The 19,715-nt window shown below is 44.1% G+C and overlaps 2 protein-coding genes across 10 annotated transcripts in view; one reads left to right on the forward strand and one right to left on the reverse strand.

The window, feature by feature from the left end:
• The window catches only part of Usp28 (ubiquitin specific peptidase 28), a 58,349-nt gene extending 50,919 nt beyond the window's left edge, over nucleotides 1-7,430 (forward strand). For all 9 annotated transcript variants that reach the window (XM_029481581.1, XM_029481583.1, XM_021172213.2 and 6 more), the window contains 6 exons: nucleotides 490-668; nucleotides 779-857; nucleotides 2,061-2,140; nucleotides 2,695-2,818; nucleotides 3,915-4,110; nucleotides 6,295-7,430. In XM_029481581.1, the coding sequence (XP_029337441.1) occupies nucleotides 490-668; nucleotides 779-857; nucleotides 2,061-2,140; nucleotides 2,695-2,818; nucleotides 3,915-4,110; nucleotides 6,295-6,470 (834 nt within the window). In that variant the 3' untranslated portion in view covers nucleotides 6,471-7,430. The remainder of the gene's footprint in view (nucleotides 1-489; nucleotides 669-778; nucleotides 858-2,060; nucleotides 2,141-2,694; nucleotides 2,819-3,914; nucleotides 4,111-6,294) is intronic.
• A 4,878-nt stretch (nucleotides 7,431-12,308) lies between these two features.
• Nucleotides 12,309-13,017, reverse strand: Cldn25 (claudin 25). Its single transcript, XM_021171187.2, has one exon. It carries the CDS (start codon nucleotides 12,999-13,001, stop codon nucleotides 12,309-12,311), a length of 693 nt encoding a protein of 230 aa, XP_021026846.1. The 5' UTR covers nucleotides 13,002-13,017.
• Between the last annotated feature and the right edge of the window lie 6,698 nt (nucleotides 13,018-19,715).

Raw genomic sequence — 19,715 nt, forward strand, 5'->3', positions numbered from 1 at the left:
GGCGGCCACAAGTTCGAGGGGAACTTAGTTTATGTAATGAGGTCTAGGGTAGCCTGGACTACAGAATTGAGACCTTCTCCACAAAACCTTTTTTTTTTTTTTTGGTTTTTCGAGACAGGGTTTCTCTGTATAGCCCTGGCTGTCCTGGAACTCACTTTGTAGACCAGGCTGGCCTCGAACTCAGAAATCCGCCTGCCTCTGCCTCCCGAGTGCTGGGATTAAAGGCGTGCGCCACCACGCCCGGCAAAACCAAACTTGATGAGGAAAATGAGTTTAGTTTTTTGAATATAGTAAGTCTTCAGTGTCAGTATTTGAGGGAGTTCTGATATACCAGTTCACATCCTATCGTTGCTTTTGTAATTTCTTGACAAGAATTCCTTAGCCTCTTGTGAATTAATGAGAGGCCCTCTGGTGTTTCTTGTCAGTTTCTGCCTGTGTGCTGAAGTCTGTGGTGTTCTCTTTCCCACTCCTCTATTCTGTCGTTAACAGGCATTTCATGAGGAGTACTCCAGGCTCTATCAGCTTGCCAAAGAGACACCCACCTCTCACAGTGACCCTCGCCTTCAGCATGTTCTTGTCTACTTTTTCCAAAATGAAGCACCCAAGAGGGTAGTAGAACGGACCCTTCTGGAACAGTTTGCGGATAGAAACCTGAGCTATGATGAGAGGTGAGAATGTGCCAGCCTGTTCCTGCGTGGGGTCTCACTTGGCAACTTCCTCCAATTCGGAGGAGCTGCCCTGTACCCTGCCATTGCTTTCTGAACTCTGTCCCTCACAGATCTATCAGTATCATGAAGGTGGCTCAGGCCAAACTGATGGAAATTGGTCCAGATGACATGAACATGGAAGAGTATAAGGTAAGTGTGGGGCTTTGTTTCTTTTTAATTCCTTCCAAAACCTTACTTCTAGAGGCAAGTGATTCTTCAGATAAAATGAAGTTTTATGTTACCAGACTCAACTAGTTCCCTATGAACTTGAAAGGAGAAGGGAAAAAAACAAAGCTGAGGGTGGTGGGCCACACTTTAACCCCAGCACTCAGGAAGCCAAGAGTTTATCATTGAGTTCAAGCCCAGCCTGGCCTACATAAGGAGTTCTAGGACAACCGAGATAGAGATTGAAAGGGGAAAAATTGCCGGGCATTGGCACATGCCTTTAATCCTAGCACTTGGGAGGCAGAGGCAGGCAGATTTCTGAGTGAGTTCCAGGACAGCCAGGGCTATACAGAGAAACCCTGTCTCAAAAAAAAAAAAAAAAAAAAAAAAAAAAAAAAAAAAAAAAGGGGGGGGGCGGGGGGAGTTGAAATTGAATACAAATCCTGTCTTAGGTTCAGAAGCACAGGCCTTGTTTTTAGTCCTGGGTAGCCTGTGTCTGCTCGTTTCCTAAGGGCTCTTCTAAGCCTTGCCCTAGGCAGTGTGTGTGTCGGTATGTAATGGCATCGTTTTCTAGTGTGCATTAAAATATGTGTGACTACAGATTGCATTAAGAGAACAAACTCTTCTGTGTACAAAAGCACGCTGTGCGGGAGCTGTGCTGAGCCATAGCTGTCTGCTTCGCTTGTGCTCCCTTCTTCCCCATGGCTGCCTCTGCCTGTCACACTCAGGCTTGTCTTCTATACACACCAGAAGGACTTTGACAAGTTGTGTTGGGATTAGGAGAGTTTATAAACTCAAACACTTAGTTGAAATGAAATGATTTACTGATCCTCAGCAGAAGGAATAGAACAGAGCAGGTTAGGTCAGAGGTGTAAACATACTCTAGGCTGAGCTCGGCTCGCATTTGTCATGTTTGAGGATGACTGGCCTTGCTGATGCTCCTGCATCCACCTCTGTGCTGGGTTTACAGGTGTGCACCTCCATTTAAGTCTTTTTCCTGTGGTTGGTTTTTAGTTCTGGGGTTTTTTTTGTTGTTGTTTTTTGTTTTTTTTTACCCAAAAGTTTTGTGTGTTTTTATACTTGACCACATGTTGTGAGTACGTGGTTGTACTGGGTGTATAGCACCAAAAGGGAAGCAGGCACTAGTTTACTGAGATCATGTCACTAATGTTGGTCCTTCCTTTCCAGAGGTGGCATGAAGATTATAGTCTGTTCCGAAAGGTGTCTGTGTACCTTCTAACGGGCCTGGAACTCTTCCAAAAAGGAAAGTATGTTGGCCCCCTTTTTTTTTTTCACCAGCATTGATAGTCAGAACACTGACACCTACTCAGGGTTACTCAGAAGTCACTGCCATGAGTCTCCTTTGTTACATACACTGGGCCTGCCCACCCCCCACCCCATGCTTCATCGGGTTCTACACATCATGCTTTCTTTCCCTGTCCTTCATGTAACTGGGTTTATCAGTGAGGAGATGTTATGGCGGGCTCCTGTAGTGACCAGAGAATAGTTTTGATTAGCACAGGCTCGAGTGAATAGCCAGTCTCTTTCCTTTGTTTGAGAGAGAGAGAGAGAGAGAGAGAGAGAGAGAGAGAGAGAGAGAGAGAGAGAGAAAACCTGAGGTCCAAAGATGAAAGTTTCCTGATTTGCCTTACCTTTCTTGCTGCAAGTGCGAAACAGCTGAGACTGGCTGTGGGTTTGGCCCCCATGTTTTCCCAGTACATCATATTGTAGCTGAATGGATTCGAGTTACAGAAAAGTGAGAGCTAAGCCCTAGGTTTTGGCAAAAAGAACTCAATATGTGTATTGTCTCCCACTTCCTAAGGTACCAGGAAGCATTGTCCTACCTGGTGTATGCATACCAGAGCAACGCTGGCCTGCTGGTGAAGGGGCCCCGCAGGGGCGTGAAGGAGTCTGTGATTGCCTTGTACCGCAGAAAATGCCTTCTGGTCTGTACCATTTACAAAACATTACTCTCTCTTCCTCTGTCCCTGCCTCTCCTGCTCTCTTTTTCTCAGTGTATAATTTTTCTCCAACTCTTGATAAGTTGAGCTAGCCATTCCTTTCTCGTGTGCCTGCATTAGAGCTTTTAGCATATTGCTCCCATGAGGTATGAGTTTGCTAGCACAGAGCCACATGAATATGTTGGAAGAATGGGATGTTTCCCAGGGTTGCCTAGCAAAGGGTAGTTTTCATGACTAGAGGTATCTTAAAAATCTATTCCAGTCTTAATACTAGGTTACAGAGTGTAAGACTCGTTCTTGCTAACCTTGTTTCCTTACCTGGTTTGTGATGGACAACCATAGGGAAGGTTGGTATAACGCTGTCAATCTGCCCAGCAGTGTATAGCATGCTAGTTCTTCATGAAATTCTCAAAGAGATGGCTGGCTTGTAGGCTGTCCTTGTATATTCATTTCCCCAGACATCTGTGGACTTACCCTTGCAACATCCTTATTTTCTAGGAATTCTTTGATTGCTGTGTCAATTATAGGTGTGGTAAGACTGTCTACTGTGCTGAGAAGCGGCCGCTAAAAGCTCTGCTTTTGGCCTCTTAAGTCAGCAGATTCAAATCCTCACCTTGAGTGTCCTTACACCTTCCTCCCTATTGCTATACTAGGGATGGCTTAGGCTTCCCGTCACTGCCTCTGATGTGTGTCAGTCACTTTCAGCCATTGGTGACAACTGGCCAATCTGGGAGTAACCTGGATTTCAGTGTCTTCTGTGAGTGGTCCTAGTGGCTAGTGAAGATTGAGAATCATTTGCTAGGTTTTAGGGTAGAAACAGATGTCAAATGTGACCTTGGCTGGTAATGTAGGCCATTGAGTCACAAGTTTAGGTGCATTAGAATCATCACAGGAGTTATAAAACCCCAGGGCCCAGATCACCTACATCCTATCCTAATTATGTCAGAACATCTGGGGCAGGAACCAGTGCTTTTTTTTTTTTTTTTTCCAGTTAGTCGATTTTTGTGTGACTGTTGGCTTAGATTCACACTCAAGTGATAGTTATTTTTTCCAGTCTCCCTTTGTCTGTCTTTATTTGTAGGAGCTGAATGCCAAGGCTGCTTCACTTTTTGAAACAAATGACGACCATTCTGTAACAGAGGGCCTTAATGTAATGAATGAGTTGATCATTCCCTGCATCCACCTGATCATTAATAACGACATCTCCAAGGACGACCTCGACGCCATCGAAGTCATGAGGAACCACTGGTGCTCTTACCTGGGGAAGGATATTGCAGGTGTGTGTTATTAGTTCTGCGTAGTTTCTGTGCTGTTGTGTATCTGAAGCCTCACAGTGCTCTCGCTCAGGTTTTTTGTTTGTTTGTTTGTTTTGTTTTTTGAGACAGGGTTTCTTTATGTAGCCCTGGCTGTCCTGGAACTCACTTTGTAGACCAGGCTGGCCTCAAACTCAGAAATCCACCTGCCTCTGCCTCCTGAGTACTGGGATTAAAGGCGTGTGCCACCACGCCCGGCTTTTTTTGCTTTTTTTTTTTTTTTTTTTTTTGCTGCTCTCCCTCTTTAGCATCACTGGTTGTTAGGGGGATTGAAACCCCCTAACATCTTCTGTGAGATACAGGGATCTGCTCCATGGATACAGCATGAAATTTGGGCTCTACTTCTCTCTGCCTCCTTACCTCAGTCAGCAGCTGAAGCCACTCCAGGGTCAGCCAGCTAGTCCCAGGAGCTGTGACTACTTGGAACTAAACCCAGGGTACCCTGCTCCCTAGCTACAGTCGGCAGGCGCTCTGCAGGAGTGTTAGTTTTTCATTGTTTCCCATCTACTAAATTATGGGGTTTTATAGTTTATTTATGTAGAGTATGATTATCTGATGGCTCTTTAAACTTTCTTGAGGTTTGAGGTTGTAGTATATATTATTAACTAACTACTTCTGTGAATTAGTAATGGAATAGCTTGAAAGATCCTGATTTTGAAGGTGCATTCATTTTGTTTGGAAGGTGTATGTTCTGATAGGAATTCTTGTTCACTTCCTACTAGTGACTTGTTTTAGTATACAGAATTGATTGGTCAATCTTATAATAAGCAATTGCTGTGTTTCCTTGTTTTCTTTAGGCCATATGGTGTATAGCTTTGCTTAATTCTCTTTGGACACATTAGTATATTTAAGCATTTGAAAGACAATAGCAGCCAGGTGGTGGTGGCACACACCTTTTTTTTTTTTTTAAAGATTTATTTATTTATTATATGTAAGTACACTGTAGCTGTCTTCAGACACTCCAGAAGAGGGCGCCAGATCTTGTTACGGATGGTTATGAGCCACCATGTGGTTGCTGGGATTTGAACTCTGGACCTTCGGAAGAGCAGTCGGGTGCTCTTACCCACTGAGCCATCTCACCAGCCCAGCACACACCTTTAATCCCATCACTTGGGAGGCTCTCCGAGCCAGCTCCTTGTTCTCAGCCAAGAGGCTTGATACACCCCAGGTGCACACATAGCAAAATGGATATAGATTTTAAAACATCATAGAGAAATTTTCTGTTTATAAATAACAAATTTGCATGATTGTGAGATAGGTTGCTTTCTTTTCATAAAAGGTTAAATCTTCGATAAATGTCTGATACTTCGGAATTTGGAACATCTGAAAAACAGGGTTTCTCAGACTTGATTGATATTTTAATTCTATGAATATCAATGATGAGCATACCATGTCACATAAATACATAGTTTCAAATGCTAGAGATACATTGAGGGACATTTTAGAAATGATTGAAATTCAGAGCTAATCACAAAGTTCACTTAATGCCCTTTTATAAAATAATGAAACAAAAATCAGCAACCCAAATAGCAGTTTTTAAAAACCAAACCCCTTATTACAATTCACTCCACAGGTACACTGTTTTGATGCTCATGTGCATCAGATAATGGTGAGAAAGTGTTTAAAAAGCTTTTCTAGCCAGGCAGTGGTGGCGCATGCCTTTAATTCCAGCACTTGGGAGGCAGAGGCAGGCAGATTTCTGAGTTTGAGGCCAGCCTGGTCTACAGTATAAGTTCCAGGACAGCCAGGGCTACACAGAGAAGCCCACCCAAAAAATCTTTTCTGTAGTTAGTAATGTTTCTATAAGAAAGGAAAACTTGGCACTGTTTGACAGTGACTTCATGTATATTGTGTGTTTTGAACCAAGACTGCAGTGGTGTCATGGTTATATGTTTGCTTTTGAGTGGGTACCCTTTACTGCTGCCATGACAAACTCTTTCCCCAACATACACAGACATGGACATAGACTGAGTTATGCAGCCCTATGTGGGCTTCTTGCCTAGTGTGGGAGGGTGAGTTGCAAAGGCATCTTCCTCTTAGCTGCAGCAGGATGCCTGCTGTTGTGTTGAATGTTGGCCCCTGAAGGCCCTCCGGGATGGCTTTAGTCTCCTTTAGCTGTGTGTATGACAGTCCATTTTCCCTCTACAGAGAATCTGCAGCTGTGCTTAGGAGAGTTCCTACCCAGGCTTCTAGATCCTTCTGCAGAAATCATCGTCCTAAAGGAGCCTCCAACTATTCGACCGAATTCCCCCTATGATCTTTGCAACCGGTTTGCAGCTGTCATGGAGTCCATTCAAGGAGTTTCAACAGTAACAGTGAAATAAGCCGCTCATGGACAGTCAAGACTCAGTCTGGTCTCCGGTCCCCTGTCTGTTATGTGGCAGTCTGTTGTGGCAGATTCCCCTGGACAGAGGGATTGGGTGTGTGAGCAAGATTCAGACCCTCACCCCTCTCGTGATGTGTGTTTAAGGAATTAAGGATAAAGTTGCACATTTTAGGTACAGAATCACGAGAGCTTATTTCACTGAAGAAGGCAGGAGCCAGTGCATTAAGGTTTTGAATTATCCTGGAAGACCTGAACTGCCTTTGTAAATCTCCCATAATACTTGGGTTTGTCTAAGCCTCGTGCCACTTTTAAATTACCCTTCAGGCACCAGTCTTTGACAACAGAAGGGTGACTCATCAGAACTGAGCCAGAGGAGCAGTTTCTAGTTATTTTGTCAAGTTCAGGTGACATTTAAAAGTCCTCAGCTACCAGAGATTGGTAGTAGGGGTCTTGCCTGGCTCTTGCCAGTGATGAAAGAGGTGCTGGTGAGCCCTTCCTTCCACACAAGGCTGCGCCATGAAGCCGCCAAGGGAAAGCTGCATCTCCTTTTGGTCTGTTTATACTTTAGATAAACCAGAAAACCTCACATTCAGTCTTGAGTGAAAGAAAAGAAAGCATCCTGGGCTTCCAGCCCACTGCTGGTGTGACGGACGCCACACAAGGAACACTTAATAGTTAATAATCATCAGAAGCAGGTGTCTAAGGCTACCTGGCCTAAGAGAATTTTGATTCTCTCTCTCTCTCCCTTTTTTTTTTTTAAAGAAAATAAGGGATGTGAATTTGTATAAAATAACATCTGTGTATATGTAGAAAGAAGCTGCTTTTTAAAGAAGTTCTAATTGGAAACTCATGTTTTAACCAAATTTTAAGGATTAATGGAGCAATCATGGGAGGGAAGAACACAGTACAACTATGCAGATTTTATAAATGTGCAATAAAAGTATTTGTTTTACCTTTGGTATGTAGCATGACCCTTTTTGAAATACACGTTTTCTATTTTGGAAATGAGTGGACTTCGCATTTATATTTTAGCCTTTCTATTTAAAAGGGTCAGGGGAGAAAATGAAAAGATGAGCAACTCTCTCTCTTCCTCCTGACTTTTTCCAAAGGTTTGTTTTTATTTATGTGAACATGTATGTGTATGTAATGTATGCAAGTGCCCAAAGAGGACAGAAGATGGGATTGGAGTCCCCAGAGCTGCTGGAGTCTTGAGCCACCTGTTGTGTGCTAGGAACCAAACTCCACTTAGCACAGCGGTTCTTAGCCTGTGAGTTAATGCCTTTGGGTGGTCAAATGGCCCTTTCACGAGACTCACCTAAGACCATCAGAAAACACATATTTACATTATGATTTATAACAGTAACAAAATTAGAGTTATGCTCCTAACCACTCAGCCCTGTCTTTGCTCTGTCTGTATTAGGGTTCTCTAGAGTCACAGAACTTATGGGTAGTCTCTATATAGTAAGGGAATTTGTTGATGACTTACAGTCTGCAATCCAACTCCCAACAGTGGTCAGCAGCAGCTGTGAATGGAAGTCCAAGGATCTAGCAGAGGCAGGTTTATCCCTTGAGTTCCATGGCAGCCAGGGCCACATGGAAACCCTGTCTCAACAAAATCCAACCAACCAACCCAACACCTATTAGTTAAAACTAAAAGGAAACTTGGTGATTTGGCTTCGTGTTGAAGCATTTGCCTGACAGGCTCAGGGTCCTGTGTTCAAGCCCCAGCACTTCAAATCATTAGCAGGGTAGGGGGAAGTTACCCTACGAATCTCTAGAAAAGTAGCTACATGAAAGACATTGATGCAATTAGAAAGGGCTCCACATAAGACACCCCCTTTCAGACTTTCAAGCCTTTACTGTCTTTTTGGCTAGAGTAGATGTAGATGTTCTAAAAGATCAGCTTTCCGGGTCCTGAGGCCACCCTGGCTCTGCAGTTGCTAAAAGTGCTTACTTCATATGCATAGGACAGTCAGAATTCCATCCCCAGCAGCATAAATCTGGCATGTCTGATGCCTGAAATCTCAACAGTGGAGGTGGAGCCAGGAGGCTCGTAAGCTCAGTGCCATGCTCAGCTTCGTAGAGGGTTCCAAAGCAGCGCTCTAGACAGGAAACATGGATTCTCATCTTTCTGAGCAAAATTACAAAGTCTTTTTTTTGGGGGGGGGGCTATCCTACTGGGGATTGACTAGGGACTCAGCAATATCAGACAGGCTGTCAGAAATACATCCCTAAGCCAAAAAATGTTTCCAATTAGATCAACTTAGAAGCCTGTGAGAAAAGTCCTTAAAGACTTTAAGTTGGGACCTGGAGAGATGGCTCAGTGGTTAAGAGCACTGACTGCTCTTCCAGACGTCCTGAGTTCAATTATGAGCAACAACATGGTGACTCACAGCCATCTGTAATGGGATCTGATGCCTTCTTGCGGTGTGTCTAAAGACAGCAACAGTGTACTCACATAAAATAGATAAATCTAAAAAAAATATTAATGTAAAGAGGTAAGTAATTCTGTTTTCAACCCTCACTTGGTCTTCAAAACAACAGGTGAGTAAAAATTGGCGATTTAGGTGAATGGTGTCTCAGTGGATGCCAGCCTTTCACTACATGTCAAGTAGCAGCCCGGTACCAGCCGTGCCCCGTGTCCTGCACAAGGAGAGTTGGGAAGACAGGATGCTCTCCTAACAGTGCTCTAGCTTGTGCCCATTTCTCTGCAGGCCAATGCCATCAATACCTGTGAACATGGGATTGAGATGAGGGGATAAAGAGCCCCCCCGCAGGCACGAGTGAGCCAGGTGCCTGCAAAAACCCTGATGAGGCTAACCCGTGCAGAGGAGGATTTTCTGGGTCTGGGTGCGGCCTGTGTGGTGAAGCAGAAGATGAGGTTCAGGAGAGCATCCGTAAGGTCAGAGCTTCACTTAGCTACTTACTGCCTCAGGTGCGGGCTGCTTCAGTTCCCCCTCGCTATCAAAGGGAGCAGTTAGACTCTTCTGCTCTGAAAACCCTTTCAAGATCTTCCATAAACCTCTCGAACTGAGCCCCAGGCAAGATGCTGCTTCAGTCGGAGGGCTTGAGTTCTCTGTCCTGTATGATGCTGAGAAAGGCAACAGCATCTTTACAAAGGCCCTGAAGGTGCTGCCAGGTCTAATTCCATCCTACATCATCAGCCTTGTCCTCCTCTTCTTCGCCTGGAACTCCATCCACCGTACCTATGCAACAGCAGGTGCCCAGCTGTGACTCTGAGGACTTCACTTCCTTTGTATCATCTTGAATTGTGTGGTGGTGCGTTGATTGGGGTGGTTTTGCTTATGTCTGTGTTCTTGGTCTGAATGAGGACCGTGGGTACAATGTGTCTTGGTTTTTGCTTGGTTCCCAGCACAACATGTGCTTATGCTTCCCAGCATTCCCAGTGCTTATGAATATTTGTTAAATGGGCCAATAAACAACTGGATGGGTGAGTGATGGCCCCATGAAGCAGGCACTCTACAGACCGGGAATCCTTGGATATTTGAGCCTCGCTTTTTATTGACACTTGGCCCACCAAACCTATTGAAAAAGTCTGGTTAGCTGGAAAAAAACCAAAACAAAACAAAACAAAAAACCCAGTCATCAGAAATAGTCTTATGATTGACCAGAGAAGAACAAAATAAGCTTTGGTGCACACAAAATAATCAGAGGATTATTTTCACCCTGATATTTGGCTACGTATGTTTGTGTTTGTCACAGATGAGTGCACATTGAAGAAAGGAGCTTTTCCAGAGAAACTCAACTCCCAGTGGCCCAGCTTTCAACAGGAAGGGGAAAGTTGTTGAGAAGTTGTAGTCTATTTCCTTGGCCAGGAGTGTGTTCTCTCTTTTCCTTCGAAGACAAAGTCTCTGTAGCCCTGACTAGCCTTGAACTGACTGAGACTCACCTGCCTCTCCCGGAGTGTTGGTGCAAAGTATGCACCACTACCCCTAATTCTTTTTTAAACATTTTTTTTGTTAATTTCATTACTGTTGTGCATTATGGTGTTGGAGGAGTGCTACATGCATACAGTGCACATGCACGGGCTAGAGGACAGTTTTGTGGAGTCAGTTCTCTGTTACCATTGTCTGGGTTCTGGGGCTCAAACTCAGGTCATCAATTTGGTGGCAAGTGTCTTGAGTCACTGAACATCTTGTTAGCCTGGGAAAATGGCTTTTTGCAAAAGGATGCTGGTTTGGGCTGCTTTGGCAAATATGTTTATTCTATAGCGTTGGAAATCATGACATGCTAGGTAGATGCTCCAACCACTGAACCTCCCCAGCCCTAAATAATAAAATAACAATAAAGTTCCCCTCTCCCTACTCCACCTCCTCTGTGTATCTGTCTCTGTCTGTCCCCCTTACTCCCCTCCTCTTTCTGTTTGACAAGGTTTTATGTGGCCTGGGCTGGCCTTGAACTTCTGATCCTCTTGCCCCTACCTCCCAAGTACTAGGATCACAAGCATGTACCACCACACCTGCTGTTATGTAGTGTTGGGAATGGAATCCAGGACTTTGTACATGATAAGCAAGCGTGCTGAAATCCTCCGTAATAAAACATTTATAATAGGCTTTTTTTTTTTTTTTTTTTTTTTTTTGCATGTGGTAACAGACATTTTGGATGGTTAACAGGCACAACTGTCCTTGAGTAACCAGCTTGTCCCAGGGTAGTTTAATTTGCTAGTTTTAGTAGTCAAAGTACAGAGTCCTGGACAAATCAAAAAGGTTAGGGACCTTACTATTCACAGAGACCATTACCTTCAGGAAGAAACATAGGACCATTCACAGTCTCATGATGCAGCAGAAACAGATCAGTGCCCTTCTAGAACACTGGAGACCTAACAACAGCAGAGACTTGTGGTTCAAATCTCAACACCTGAAGAGTCCATGCTAGAGCCTATTGTGGACCAATAACTACTTTTCCTTTGCCAACACATCAACATTTCTAGCTAGGCATACAATGCCTCTTCACACCAGATTATTTCTGGTGACTCCAATTCCTTCTTCTTCTTTTTGAGACAGGGTTTCTCTGTGTAGCCCTGGCTGTCCTAGAACTCACTCTGTAGACCAGGCTGGCCTCGAACTCAGAAATCCGCCTGCCTCTGCTTCCCAAGTGCTGGGATTAAAGACATGTGCTACCACTGCCCGGTGACTCCAACTTCTTAAAACATCTTCCTTGCCGGGCGGTGGTGGCGCACGCCTTTAATCCTAGCACTTGGGAGGCAGAGGCAGGCGGATTTCTGAGTTCGAGGTCAGCCTGGTCTACAGAGTGAGTTCCAGGACAGCCACAGCCAGGGCTACACAGAGAAACCCTGTCTCGAAAAAACATAAAAAAGAAAACCTTCCTTAATAATAAAGTGATTAAGTATTTAAATAATACTGAGGGGTTATTATTATTATTTCAACAAAGTAACCTAGGCTGGCTTTGAATTTAGGGCAGTTCTCTTGGCTCAGCTTCCTGAGTTATTGGCATTACAAGTGAGAGCCATGATCTCCCCACCCTCGAAGCTTGAGACAGGATCCCAACATGCAGGCAAGGTTGGCTTTAAACTCTCAGTTCTATCAGCTTCTGTGTGTTGAAATTGTAAGCATGAAGCATTACCTTCAACTGGAAGGATTTCTATATAAATAAAATTTCAAATGAGATAAACATGTTTGTAAGACACTGTCCTGACTTTTAATTCTCAACTGAAGTTCTCAGATCACCAAGATAATCAAACCTTTGCCAAATATGATAGTGACCGCTCCTTTCCAACAGAACTATGAAGGGCCAGGAAGAGAAAGGAGCCTACTGACATTCCTTTATTATAGAGATTCCTAGGCAGACTGTAGCTCTAGATGACCTGGTTCACCGGTCTTGGTGTGAGGCGGAAGGAACCATCAAATTCTTCCTCTACTGGAGCACAGGCTGGTGGGGCTGTGGCATCAGCCATCCAGGAAGAAGATCCATCTTCATTTTCCAGGCAAGCAGAAAAGATGAGGAGGAGTCCACCCACAGCTAGGAAAAGCCCAGCAGCCCAGCCCAGGAACAAGGCGTCTCCAAACTCCCACCGGGGCACAATCTCAGGGATGCTGTCATCCCAGAAGTCTTGAAATGTGGCATAGGCCACCCAGGAGACTGGAAAGAGGGTGGTGGCTGAAGCTGATGCTTCCAGAGTCCCTCCCAGGAGGCACAGCCGAGTCTTGAAAACTCCTCCAGGCCTGTGAAACCGGAAGCATTCCAACCCGCAGCCAGACAGCAGAAGTCCCAATAGTCCCAGCCCATGGGAAGCCACCATGAGAATTCGGGCTACCTGTAGCTCTTGGGGCAGAGACAAAAACGACTCGAAGGCTTTGCATACAGTGCCAGCTTCCTCCTGATTCACGCATGCCTCCCAGAGTCCCGAGATCCAGGTTTCCATTTCATTCAGATCCAGATTGAGAGTCTTCCACTGGGGAAGAACGGTGGTGACACAGGAGCACACCCAGCCAAGGACAGAGAGGAGCAGACCTCCAAGCTGGACTCTCCCACGGAAGCTACAGGCCATGGTCGTGCCCTCTGCAGGAGGGGATAATGAACTCAGGGACTGGTCAGCTGGGGTGACTTTCTGGGAAGTTAGAGTGGATGGAAGTTGCAGAAAACTGTGGTGTTAATTTTCAATGCAACAGCTGAGACAGGTGTTAGGAATTTGGCAGTGTTTGGGCCTAGGGGTGTGGCCAAGATCAGATGTGGGGGTGGATTCTGAAGGAGGGTCCCATGAGCGAGTTCGATAGCTAGAGTAAGCTGTCACTGTGCTTGATAAATGCATTCATAAAGCCAAAAGTCACTCTTTGACTCTGAGGTTACAAAATTGGTATTCTGGAAATACACCTTGGCATGATCTTTCCCAAGGACATTTTCATACTTTTAAATATATGGGACAAGTGAAAACACTCAGTGGATAAAGGTGCTTGCAGCCAAGTGAGACAACCTGAGTTCAAGACCAAGGTCTCACATTGTAGAAGGAGAGAACTGACTTGTATACATGTGCTCATACATCTGAATAAATGTGACTAAATATTTAAAATATGTATAGACTTTGTGACCCAGAACTTATCTAGAGGGATTTTATCTATGTTCTAGGTAACTATATCGAAAGATTTATTTTAAACATCCATTGAAGCTTGTTAATAGTTATATATCCTGGTTAGGAGAAGTGATGTTGAGGCCGGAGAGACGACTCAGCAATTAAGAGCACCGGCTCCTCTCCCAAAGGGCCTGAATTCAGTTTCCAGCACCTACATAGGGGCAACCAACCATGTCCAGCTCAAAGTTCCAGGGGATCCCAACATTCATTCCTCTGGCCTCTGTAGGCACCAGGCATACGCATGGTGCACAGACACGCACATATGCAGAAGAACTTTAAGTGATGTAGGGGCTTGGGAACTTAGCTAGGTAGAATGCTTTGGAGTACAGGTCCCTAGGACCACATAAAAGGGTGTGGTTGCATCACCTCTAATCTTAGCACTCTGGAGGCAGAGACCTGAGGTTTAGAAGATCAAGGTCATTCTTACATAGTGCAAGTTCACTACATGAAACCCTCACTTTTTTTAAAGAGGTGACTTTTGTAGAAGGAAAAAACTTCTGAAAGACTTATGTGTGTGTGTGTTGCCTGATTATGCATGGATGGATGCATGGATGCATGTATGCACCCAGGTAGGCAGTAGGTCGTTGAGTCCCCTGGAACTTAATTTATGCGTGGTTGGAGTTGCCATGTGGGTGCTGTAAATCAAACCTGGGTCCTGTGCAGGAACAAGTGTTCCTCGCTGCTGAGCCAGCTCTTTAGCCTGTAGAAGATATTTTCAGGGCATAAAGTGGGGGTGGGGAAGGAGCTGCTCTGTCACATAGCAGACAAGAAGCAGAGTGGAACCTGAAGTCCTTCCCTGAGAAAGCAGGTGATCACGTGATGCAGAGCATAGAGAATACCATTTCATTCTCTTTGAAAGCTCTCTCTTAGGGCTGGAGGGATGGCTCAGAGGTTAGGTGACCGACTGGCTGCTCTTTTGGAGAACCAGGATTTGAGTCTCACCGACATGGCAGTTCACAACTGTTTATCACTCCAGTTCCAGGGGATCGGACACCCTCTTTTGGTCTCCTTGAGCACCAGGCATGCAAGTGGTATACAGACATATACTCAAGGAAAGTACCCAGACTGTTGGCTTCAGAGTGGAGGCTGGTATGAAAGATTAAAAGATGAGAGCCTCACGTGCTCAGACAGGACACGTGGTAAGGCAAGACCCCAGAAGGACTTGTGATGTTTGTCAGGAGTATAAATAGGATTCAATGGACAGCAATGGAGGCTTGAGGCTTGCTTATAGAGCTAGCTGTGTAAACCTTCGTAGTTTTGCATCTTAGCTGATCTTTGCTTCATTGAGAGAGGCACAGCAGAGAACTTTTCCTAAGGTGTTCCTGTTGGCCCTGGTCTCTTCCGCTGATTTGTGCTGATTCAATTCAACTGAGGCCTGGCTAGTTCCTGCTAGGTCGTGCCACCGCTGCTGCTGTCCAGACACTACTGAACTGGACTGCTGGTGTGTCCTTCAAGTGTTTGCGAGTGGGCAAAGCTGCCACTGCTGACATGTGAACTGAACTGCTGATTTCCTGACAATGCAGGTGGGAGTTGCCCCAAAGAACCTTTTTCAACAGGTCCACTTCCCCCATATCCTTTGTTTTCTACTACCTCTGGTGGGTGGTGGGCTAGGGGGAGGTTAAGTGTCTTAAGAACCATCATTAGAAGTAGGCTTTGAAAAAAATTAAAGTTACAATACCTGGCTTCAAGGTCCCTAATTCATTCTCCTAGACATTAGGTTCAGAACTCAGAGTGAGATGGGGACAAAGGAATGGATCAGATGCATGTAGTTATTAGGGCATAGCAGGGAATTGGTTATATATTTACAACTTATGCACCTTGGTTTAGATAACAGCAATTTGTATGTTCTTTACCAATTAACAGACAATTTAGAAAATGTTTGGAGAAGTGGGATAGGAGTTTGTTCCTAGATTAGGAACAAGAACTTGTTTGACCCTGCCAGCAAGATGTCCTTGAGAGGGCTGGACTCAGACAACTGTCTCCTTACAAGCTGTCCCTGAGATGTCTGAACCCAGGCGATTGTTTACAACAGAAGCTGTTCAGCTATAGAGAAGTCCCCAGCCTCCCTAGGGCCTGGGACCTTGAATTTATTTTCTGAAAACAAAATGGTAGTACTTAGATTAAGTTTCTTTTGCTCGGTCCCAACAACACATTGTAAAATAATTTTTAACCCCTTCCATGTCCGAGTTTTGTTTTAAACAAAATGTTACTTTGTTGTTATATTAATGTTAGGTTTGTGTTGGTTTTTAATTTTCTTACTCATTTCTTTGCACGTTAGATAAGTTTGTCATTTGATATTTTGTGATCAGAAAGCCCATTCATTTTAAGATTACTATTCCTCAATCCGAGTGAATTTTCCTACCGCCTGGCCTAGACTCAGACCATCGCTGGAGAGACGTGCTCCCTCTGCTGGTCCTCTGCTGATCCAAAGTCAGCTGCAAGTAGCTGTCAATCATACCAGCTTCCGTTCTGTCTGTTGCTGCTTCTAAGCCACAGGATCTGATGGGAGAGGAAGTGCTTTGCACTTTCTGATCATGGCGAAATGCCAGGCTTTGACTTCGGCGCTTAGCACTGAATTTTTATTCTGACACTGTGTGGAGCACTTTAGAGAAATTACCAAGGTCTCCTGGCTGGTAGGGGACAGAAGTAACCTCAAGTTAAATGACTTGGACTTGACCACTTCAGGTTCTTGTCCCCAGCCACAGCATTGACCCAGCATGTGGCTAAGAGCTTGTCTTTATGGCAGAACACAAGAAACCTGGGATTTATTGCACTAGAGTCATAAAGGTCTGGCCAGTGTGTTCTCTTTTCATGCTTTTGGGTGTGTGTGTGTAGCCTGTGCATACATGTACATGTGTATGTGTGTAGAGGCCAGAAGTCGATGTCCCATGTTGTCTTCTATTATTCATCATCTTACTTATTTAATTAATTTACTTATTTATAAAGGACACCATTATATCAGGTACATCTGATAGAGGGTTAGGTGTATAAAATATATAAAGAACCAGAAAAACTTGGCATCAAGAAAGCAAAGTTAGGGCTGGAGAGATGGCTCAGCAGTTAAGAGCTCTTCTGAAGGTCCTGAGTTCAAATCCCAGCAACCACATGGTGGCTCACAACCATCTGTAATGAGATCTGACACCCTCTTCTGGTGTGTCTGGAGATAGCGACAGTGTACTTACATATAATAATAAATAAATCTTTTTTTAAAAAAATAAAAGAAAGTAAAGTTAAAAATGGCAATCAGAACTAAGTAGAGAGTTCTCAAAAGGTGAAACAGAAATGGCCAAGAAACATTTACAGAAATGTTTATCTTGGTGGTGGTGGCGTACACCTTTAATCCCAGTAGTCAGGAGGCAGAGCCAGGTGGATTTCTCTGAGTTCATGGCTATCCTAGTCTACAGAGTGAGTTCCAGAACAGCCAGACTTACAAAGAGGAACTGTCTTGAAAAACAAAACAAACAAACAAAAAGATAAAAATAAAAAATTAATATTCTTAGTTATCAGGGAAATGTAAATCAAAACTATCCTTTTTGTTTTTTGTTTTTTGGCTGGGGGAAACATAATCTCATTATGTAGCCCTTGGCTGGCTTGGAACTCTTCATATAATCCAGGCTGGCCACAAACCATAGAGATCAAGCCTCTGCCTGCCACCAAGCCTGCCTATTTATTTATGTGTATGAGTAGAGTGTCCACAGAACAAGAAGGGAACATCCGATCCCCTGGGGCTGGAGTTGCACACACACAGTTGTAAGCTACAATGTGAGTGCTGGGAATTGAACGTAGGTTCTCTGGAAGAGCAGTCAGTGCCTTAACTGCTGAGTCATTTCTCCCGCCCAGGATTTCCCGGGTCTTTGCATTTTCCTAAGAAATAATTAAGCATTGGGGCTCATTATTTGTTTGTTTGTTTGTTTTGGTTTTTTGAGACAGGGTTTCTCTGTGTATCCCTGGCTGTCCTGGAACTCACTTTGTAGACCAGGCTGGCCTTGAACTCAGAAATCCGCCTGCCTCTGCCTCCCAAGTGCTGGGATTAAAGGCGTGTGCCACCACGCCCGGCGGGGCTCATTATTTGTATTATGAGCTCCCTCCAAAAGCAAAATCACAAAATTATTTGTAATTTTGTAATTTCCCCTAATGAATCTTCCCCACTGTCTTTTCCATCCCTTGCTTACTTTGAAAATAACGACTGTGTTGTTTTGTGATCATGAATTCATATGACAGGGGCTCCAGTCCTAGTACAGAACTTGCCACATAGTATTCCTCAGTGAAGGCACAGGGCAGGTTTTCAGAAATGTCATCTGTGGTTTCTTTTTTGTCATTGGGCATTTATGGTTTGCAACATTTCAAGTATTTAAAGTAAGGCTGAGAGGACTCCACTCAAAGCTGCTTTCCAAGGACAGTCTGGCCACCTTAGAGCACATGCTTTCTCAACCCAAGGTTCTTTCTCTTCCCCCATGGAACAGGAACTACCTGCCCTATGCGCTTGATTGGTTTAGGGACACAATGTTGCAAAGGACCTTGGGAGTCGGATCTAATTAAGGTCCTCTCTCATAAGACACCTTTTAAAGAATGAAAGTTGCTTTAATCAAAGCAGTACATGTTTTTTTTTTTTTTTTTTTGGTTTTTCGAGACAGGGTTTCTCTGGATAGCCCGGCTGTCCTGGAACTCACTTTGTAGACCAGGCTGGCCTCGAACTCAGAAATCCGCCTGCCTCTGCTTCCCGAGTGCTGGGATTAAAGGTGTGTGCCACCATGTCCGGCAGCAGTACATGTTTATTGCAGAACAACAGAAAGCAGAGAAAAAGGACACGAGAAAACAGCGTAAGCCATTAAAGTCCACCCAGAGGACACCACACACACACACACACACATCATATACCACACATACCACACACACACACACTTTAGTTTTTGAGACAAGGTCTTTGTAGCCCTGCAGGCTTGGCACTCACTAGTAGATCAGGCTCACCTCAAACTCAGATATTCGCCTGTCTTTGCCTCCTCAGTGCTGAAAGCTTGAATTCAAAGTTGTGTGTGACCATGTATGGCCTGCACCTCTATTTTAATTTCTTAGAAAAAAGAATCATACTATACTGTGTGAATATCTCCAAGTATGCAATACATACCAATAATGAGACAATTTTATTATTTTTAGTAATTCTTTTATATGTATGTGTCTCAATGTATATGTGTGCATCATATATGTACAGGAACCCTTAGAGGTCAAATGAAGACATTGGATTCCCTCGAATTGAAATTACAGGTGTTTTTGAGCTGCCTCACATAGGACTGGAACCCGGGTCCTCCACAAGGCTAGTTCTCTTAACTACCAAGTCATCTCTCAGTTAAAGAATGTTAAAGGTCAGAAAAGGTCAAGCTCTCAGTGCAAGAATTTTCCCTGCCATCACCAATAAACAAGGACAAAGGGTAAATTAGCAAGAGAAAAGATGACATTTGTATAAACATCTTGTTTGTTGGTTTTATTGCCTGCTCCCAGAAGGAAGTTGGAGACAGATAACATCTGTTCTAAATCCCTACTGATTGAATTACCTGTATCTGCACCCTTGTCTCTGTTAATTTTATACTCTATGGTATTGCTGCGCTAATGGCATTCCATTTGGCTTTGTAAAACACTTGCTTGCTCTGCAGGTCAAGTAACAAAAAGTGTATAAAGGGGACAAGGATGCTCTTTCAGCACGCATCTCTCCTACAAAGAGTGTCACCTTGGTAATAATGCCCAGCAGCTGTCTTTCAGGTCAGCTTGTTTTGCAAAGTGAATCAGTGATCTCATCTGCACAGAACATTCTCTTGACCTTCAATAATGAAATAGTTCTAAAAAGCTATGGCTATCTGGACATAGTGGAATAAGTGTATAATCCCTGTATGCAGGAGGCTGAGGCAGGAAGATAGCTATGAATTTGATGCCTTCCAGGACTACAGAGACCACGTCTCAAAACAGAGCCAAAAAAATCACTGGAAACTTTAAAACTAAACAACGATAAAAAGTTTTTGGTGAAATTTATTTGTAATCTCTGATAGGAAGTGATAAGAATCTTGTTTTAGGGGATGGCCTGGTGGCTAGAAGCACTCATTGCCCTTACTCAGGACCAGGACTCAATTCCCAGCATCCACATGG

The sequence above is a fragment of the Mus caroli genome, unplaced genomic scaffold (genome assembly GCF_978045245.1).
Source record: "Mus caroli unplaced genomic scaffold, Mus_caroli_1 scaffold_11, whole genome shotgun sequence".
In the NCBI taxonomy this organism is placed as follows: domain Eukaryota; kingdom Metazoa; phylum Chordata; class Mammalia; order Rodentia; family Muridae; genus Mus; species Mus caroli.